Consider the following 7,442-nt stretch of genomic DNA (forward strand, 5'->3'; position numbering starts at 1 on the left):
TTAGGCTCAAGCTGCTGTCTGTGTGGTTCACTTGAGGTTCTAGCAGCTTACAGTATCAGTAGGGATGTTGTACCTTTCACAACAATCTAGCTCAAACACCCGATTAGGCTAATCAAGGTGATTACTTTTGATGACTTGCTGATTTACTTCATTAGTTGAATGAGGAAGGAGCTTGTACACCATTCAGCTCTCCAGTGACCACTGAGCTGACTGTTCTAATGCACTAAGTGCTGTAGTTTAATAGCAACTCTAAGATTTTCACAGGACGCCATGTCTATAAAGGAGTGTCAAAAGGAAATATATGGTTGGTTCTAGATGTTGGTTCTACCAGTTTAAGGTGTTCGTTCCAAGTATTCTAAATGTTCTATCTAAGAGTTCTAGATATTGATTTTAACAGTTCTAGCTGTTCTATATATTAGTTCTAAGTGTTCTAGCTGTTGGTTCTGTTCTGGATGTGGGTTCTAAGTGTATTGTTCTCTTGTCCCCAGACCCACACCATCTTTTCTCTGCTGGGGTTGGACCATGCCTACGTCACCAGCATTGGACGACTCATCGGAGTGGTGTCCCTCAAAGAGGTGAGTGACACAGATCATCTGGGGTTGTGCACATCAACATGGCACTGTCCCATAATCATCATCATCATTGATTACAACATCACAACAGCCACCATTGTCATAGACCTCTCCATCATCGTCATCTTTCTCACTGTCACAATCATCAGCATATCATGACGTTATGACTGTAACTACTGTTCACTGAAGGAGGGAAACATCAGTACAACATACTATGGGTGATTCGCTCTTTTGCAACTTTGGTTGAATGAACTAAAATCAGGCCTGAGAAGGCCAATGTAAGGCCCCGCCTTCCACAGGTGATAAGCGTGAGGCTCGGATTCATTCCTTCAATTTAATACTGCTTTTCACCGAGCCCAGGAACATGTTGTGTGGGGACAAACAGGTGCTGTACCTCGTTTCCTTCCTTCAGGGAACAGTAGTTATAGTCATAACGTTACGTTCTCTTTTCATTCAACGCCCAGGAACATGTGGTGTGGGGACAAACAGGTGCTGTACCTCGTTTCCCTCCTTCAGGGAACAGTAGTTATAGTCATAACGTTACGTTCTCTTTTCATTCAATGTCAGTACAAAATACTGTGAGAAAATGGAATCCTGACCCGACAGATTTCATTGTCCTTGTGACTTTGTGTTGTACCGAAGTTGCCTGACTGAAAGCGAACTGTCACCACCATCACACACAGTCAGCATTAATGAGCTCTGCTCTTTCCGGCCCTTCAATTGGTGACAGACAGCAAGACGAATTACTGGTTAATGTTCCTTGCAGTCTTTCCTCTCACTGTCTCTTGTTATTTCTCTCTTGCTCTCTCTTCACAAACAAAACAGGCAGAAGCATGCAGTCTTTGTAAATTGGCTAGGAAACAGGAGATTGTTGCTAAGCACAGTGTTGTTCCACTGGCTGACATTTAGGCCTTTTGTTTGGTGTTAGACAAGCAGACAAAAACAGCAGTGAGACGAGCTTCTCCTCGCCTCGTCTCCTCGCCTTGCTTCTTCAATCAATCAATCAAATGTATTTATAAAGCAATTTTTACATCAGCAGATGTCACAAAGTGCTATACAGAAAGCCAGCCTAAACCCCCAAACAGCAAGCAATGCAGATGTAGAAGCACAGTGGCTAGGAAAAACTCCCTAGAAAGACAGGAACCTAGAAAGGAGCAGGAACCAGGCTCTGAGGGGTGGCCAGTCCTCTTCTGGCTGTTCCGGGTGGTGATTATAAGAGTACATGGCCATTTAAGGCCAGATTGTTCTTCAAGATGTTCAAATGTTCATAGATGACCAGCAGGGTCAAATGCAACAGTACTTTCTCTGTCACGCAGTACTGCTGTAGCTCAGCTCTCCTTTTACCTCCTAATAACTAGATATACAGGGGAGGCTGTGTTTGTGTGTTTAGAAACAGCTGTTGGCAAGACGTCTGTCATGATTGGGGATGGAGAGTGTGGCATGATGTCTGATCAGGGCTATTGTTAGGGCTGATAAATGTTGACTTCCATAACCATAAAATGTGGTCATTTTTACTTTATTATACGCTTGGGCAGTATGCATATTGTCATATCTTCATACTGACCTTGTGCAATACCAGGATATTCAGTAATACCTGCACTGAACACAAGGGGAGCATTTTTCGAACCCCACTGAGCCTTTGTAATCCGAAGGTTAGAAATGCTAACAAGCACATGTCAAATCCCATAGAGAATGCTAACTAAATGCTAACAAATACTTTAGTCTCTGACCTAACGTATTTGCAGGACAGACAACCCAGCTCATAAGGTTATTCTAGTAACAAAAATATGCTATTCAGATTTTGCTGCACAGACCAAACAAATATTAGACTGCAATGAACAAAGAGCACCAAAGGAGAAGATTGTGGACTACAGGAAAAGGAGGGCCCCCATTCACATCGACAGGACTGTAGTGGAGCGGGTCGAGAGTTCCTTGGTGTCCACATCACCAACAACCTAACATGGTTCAAACACATCAGGAAAGTTGTGAAGAGGGTACGGCAAAGTTTTTTTTTCCCCCCAGGAGACATGGCATGGGTACCCAGATCCTCAAAGTTCTACAGCTGCACTATCGATAGCATCCTGACCGGTTGCATCATCGCCTGGTATGGCATCTGACCATAAGGTGCTTCAGAGTGTAGTGTGTACATCACTGGGACCAAGCTTCCTGCCATGTAGGACCTACAATACCAGTCAAAATGTTGGACACCCCTACTCCTTCTTAGTCAAATAGCCCTTACACAGGGCTGTCCTGTTGTAAAACAAATGATAGTCCCACTAAGCACAAACCAGATGGGATGGCGTATCGCTGCAGAATGCTGTGGTAGCCATGCTGGTTAAGTGTGCCTTGAATTCTAAATAAATCACTAACAGTGTCACCAGCAAATCCCCATCACACCACCTCCTCCATGCTTCACGGTGGGAACCACACAAATCAAATCCAAGTTTATTTGTCACGTGCACTGAATACAACAGGAGTAGACCTAACAGTGAAATGTTCTAACCAATAGTGCAAAAAAGGTATTAGGTGAACAATGGGTAAGTAAAGAAATAAAACAACAGTAAAAAGACAGGCTATATACAGTAGCGAGGCTATAAAAGTAGCGAGGCTACATACAGACACCGGTTAGTCAGGCAGATACAGAGAGTAGCAGTAGCGTAAAAGAGAGGTTGGCGGGTGGTGGGTGGCGGGACACAATGCAGATAGACCGGTTAGCCAATGTGCAGGAGCACTCGTTGGTCGGGCCAATTGAGGTAGTATGTACATGAATGTATAGTTAAAGTGACTATGCATATATGATAAACAGAGAGTAGCAGCAGCGTAAAAGAGGGGTTGGGGGGTGGCACACAATGCAAATAATCCGGGTAGCCATTTGATTACCTGTTCAGGAGTCTTTTGGCTTGGGGGTAAAAACTGTTGAGAAGCCTTTTTGTCCTAGACTTGGCACTCCGGTACCGCTTGCCATGCTGTAGTAAAGAGAACAGTCTATGGCTGGGGTCTGACAATTTTTAGGGCCTTCCTCTGACACCGCCTGGTGTAGAGGTCCTGGATGGCAGGCAGCTTAGCCCCAGTGATGTACTGGGCTGTACGGACTACCCTTTGTAGTGCCTTGCGGTCAGAGGCCGAGCAATTGCCGTACCAGGCTGAACGCATTGAGGAAAGAAATTCCACAAATTAACTTTTAACAAGGCACACCTGTTAATTTAAATGTGTTCCAGGTGACTACCTCATGAAGCTGGTTGAGAGAATGCCAAGAGTGTGCGAAGCTGTCATCAAGGCAAAGGGTGGCTACTTTTATTGAAACTCAAATATAAAATATATTTTGATTTGTTTAACACTTTTTTGGTTACTACATGATTCCATATGTGTTATTTCATTGTTTTGATGTCTTCACTATTATTCTACAATCTAGAAAATAGTCAAAATTAAGAAAAACCTTAGAATGAGTAGTTGTGTCCAAACGTTTGACTGGTACTGTATATACTAGGCTGTGTCAGAGGAAGGCCCAAAAAATTGTCAAAGACTCTGGTCACCCAAGTCATAGACTGTTCTCTCTGCTTCTGCAGGGCAAGACTGCTGAACAATTAATCAAATGGCCAACCAGACTATTTCCATTGACACCCCCCCTTCTTTGTTTTTACACTGCTGCTACTCGCTATTTATTATATATGCATGGTCACTTTACCCCTGCCCTCATGTACAAATTACTTTAACTAACCTGTATCCCCGCACATTGACTCGGTACCGGTGACCGGTGACACATTGACTCGGTACCCTGTATATAGTCTCATTATTATTATTATTCTATTGTGTTGTTTTTATATTTTCTTAACTATATTTTCTTAACTGATTTGTTGGTTAAGGGTTTGTAAGTAAGCATTTCACAGTAAGTTCTACACCTGTTGTATTCGGCGCATGTGACAAATACAATTTGATTTGGGAAGCTTGATTTTGGAAGAAGCTAACCACTTAGCTAGAAAGCTAACTAGCTACTAAATTAGCAAACCAAGTGCATATTTCATATTCATATTTATAAGATATCTAGCTGGCAAACATTTAGTTGTGAATTCCCTACTGTAACTAGATCATCTGGTGCATGTTGCACAGCAGAGAGTGACTCTTGTCGTTGTGTACTCGTAAAGTAAACAAACACCACATGACGGAACAACCGGTAAGCTTCATAATGAAAAACTGTGACCGGTGAAATGAAACACGCAATCTTTATCTCTTAACATATTGCATAAGTTGACTGCAGGTATTTGCTTAACAAGTAACTAGAAATACGCAAAAAAAAATTATTACTTCAAAGAAATAGTTTCAACGGTATTGACTGTATAGAAAAAACATCCTGTAACCATTTCCAAATACCCCGATATATGGCCCAAGACTACTTTATTACCATGGTAGCAGAGCCACACGCCCTATATTATCACCTGTAATATTGCCATGGTTAAACCTCACCATTCTGCTTTGGTCTACACAAAAGGGGGAAACCTAGTCAGTTGTTCAACTGAATGCCTTCAACTGAAATGTGTCTTCTGCATTTAACCCGACTGTCCTCTCTGATACAAAGCCTTAATTATTTTCAATCCCAAATTGACTGGTACTCCATAACTGTGACCCGTAGTCCCTAAGTGTCAAAGTGTTCAGGCTAGTGGTCTGTTTTGGATTGGGAAAGTCTCTTGGCCTTTGTTGACTGATTCTTCCTGTATTATCTCTGTAGCTGCGGAAAGCCATCGAGGGTTCTGTGGCAGTGAAGGGGGTGAAAGTGCGCCCCCCTCTGTCCAGTTTCCGGGACAGTGGCACCAGCGGCAGCAGCAGCAGCAATAGCGAGAACGAAGCCACAGAGCTCCACAAGCTGTGGGACCGTCACAAATCCATGTCCCTCCCCCGGGAGCACCTGGCCTCCGACTCTGACGAGAAGTCCCAGTGAGGGGGATGGGGACAGATTTTTGGGAGAGGTATATTGGATGGGGATTGGGACAGGTTAATGTAGACAGGTATATTACCGAGGAGTAGGATGAGCGTTGACCCCCCCACACTTAAAAACCACAACCGATGCTGCAACCTCATAGCTTGGATCAATATTTAATTCTGGAATATAGAGTTCTCGCTTCCTCTTCTTCCTCTCCTTGCCTTCCTCCATCCCTCTCTCCTTTACCCCTCCTCCTGGTTGGCCTTTGGGCCCTACACTTACTCAGCTCTTATAGAGGAGGGATTGACTCACCACAGACTGGACCCTGCTCTCCACTAGGCTTGGGAGGGCCCACAACAGAATAGATCTGTGTGTTAGGGAGGGGAGAAGAGTTAAGGTGTCACTGCTTAACAAAGTTTGTAGAACAAAATGTATAGAATGTGTTTTGACTGTAAAAGGGATTGCATTTTCTTTTTTTGCCAACTTTGGTATTGGTGAGGAAATGTTCAGTTTGTTTGCATTTTGTGGACCTGTAAACGTTTCTTTCTGACCAGTCTTCCATATGCAGACGGTTCAACAGTGACAAGAAGATAGGCTTGTGTACCGGTATGGATGTGAGTGTATGTATTGAGTGCATGGACGCATTGGTTGGTATGTATTTACACGAAGAAAGTAGCGAAACCAACCACCTGCTTTAATTCCTTTGTGATTTGAATCTTCTTATCAGACACATTTCAGTCTTATAATTTCAGCAGTGTTCTAGTTTGTTCCCATCTGTTTTAGTGACCTGGAACTGGAAATAAGTAGCCTAGTGGTTAGAGCATTGGGCCAGTAACCGAAAGGTCGCTGGTTCGAATACCCGAGGCAACAAGGTGAAAAGTCTATATCTTTGAGCAACACTTAAACCTAATTTGCTCCAGGCGTGCCGTACTACTATGGCTAACCCGGTAAAACAACACATTTCCCTGCAACTATCTGGTGTGTGTGTATGTATGTGACAATAACAATTATTATTTATTTTATTTTTTTCTCACCTTGCCTCTGTAGAGAGAACCACATACTGTTCTGGTCTCACATTGGGAGATGTCTTCACCACTCTTTCTTTCAGTCCTCTCCCTCTACCCCTATTATTTTCTGTGTTACATTAGTGCTTGAGTCTGGGTGAGAGAATAGTCTACTCTATGCAAACAGATGTACAGTATGTATGTAGGTATTCTGTAGAGTGGTGAAAGCATGTGTTAACATTTACCTCTCAGCATGCTTCAACACACATGCTGTGCACTCCTTTAAGAAAACACGGCCTCAAACACACACACAGGTTTTAATAAGAGCCAGTCCAAGAGAAGAGGGCTTTCTCTAGATGTGGCTCTTAATAAGCCTGACTGAGTATGTTGGGCTAGGGAGAGAGGAGGAGAGGAAGAAGGAGAGGGGGAAGATGGAGAGTGAATGGAAGAATGAAAGCATTTTCTGTTATCTAATCTGCTGTGTTAAAGAGTTTTCTTCAATAGAACCCAGGGTAGCTTTCTGGTTGGCCAACTTCACATCCCCACTGTCCATTGTCCAGTAACACTACGGTGATCAGAGTAAGGTCAAACCCAGACCACATAGAACCAGTTTAAATAATGCTGACCAGTAGCCAACTGACTGAAACTAGATATCTGAACTAACTGACCAATGATCAAACATCCATACTGACCAATTAGAAGCCGTCAGCATTACCGATCGGTGATCTATACATGGCTAATGATAAAGCACTCCATTGCTACTACAGTATGATTTATCAATAGTCCTACTGATGTATAGAGCTGCCTAGAGGACGTCTGGTTATATGGTTAAGAGTCTGACCTCTGTGATTTTGACTTAATCATGTATTTTCCTCACGACAGTCATTGGCTTAATGTGCTGCATGGTTTCCTTAGTCATTTGAATGTATTTAACTATTAAGTATGTTTTGC

General features: G+C 43.0%; 1 protein-coding gene across 1 annotated transcript in view; it reads left to right on the forward strand.

Annotated features, from left to right (window-relative positions):
- Positions 1-5,917, forward strand: part of LOC139383110 (chloride channel protein 2-like) — a 195,282-nt gene extending 189,365 nt beyond the window's left edge. Inside the window, exons 22-23 of the mRNA XM_071127427.1 lie at positions 489-575; positions 5,296-5,917. Of these exons, the coding sequence (XP_070983528.1) occupies positions 489-575; positions 5,296-5,505 (297 nt within the window). The 3' untranslated portion in view covers positions 5,506-5,917. The remainder of the gene's footprint in view (positions 1-488; positions 576-5,295) is intronic.
- Positions 5,918-7,442: the final 1,525 nt, after the last annotated feature.

This window comes from Oncorhynchus clarkii, chromosome 24, assembly GCF_045791955.1.
Source record: "Oncorhynchus clarkii lewisi isolate Uvic-CL-2024 chromosome 24, UVic_Ocla_1.0, whole genome shotgun sequence".
NCBI lineage: Eukaryota > Metazoa > Chordata > Actinopteri > Salmoniformes > Salmonidae > Oncorhynchus > Oncorhynchus clarkii.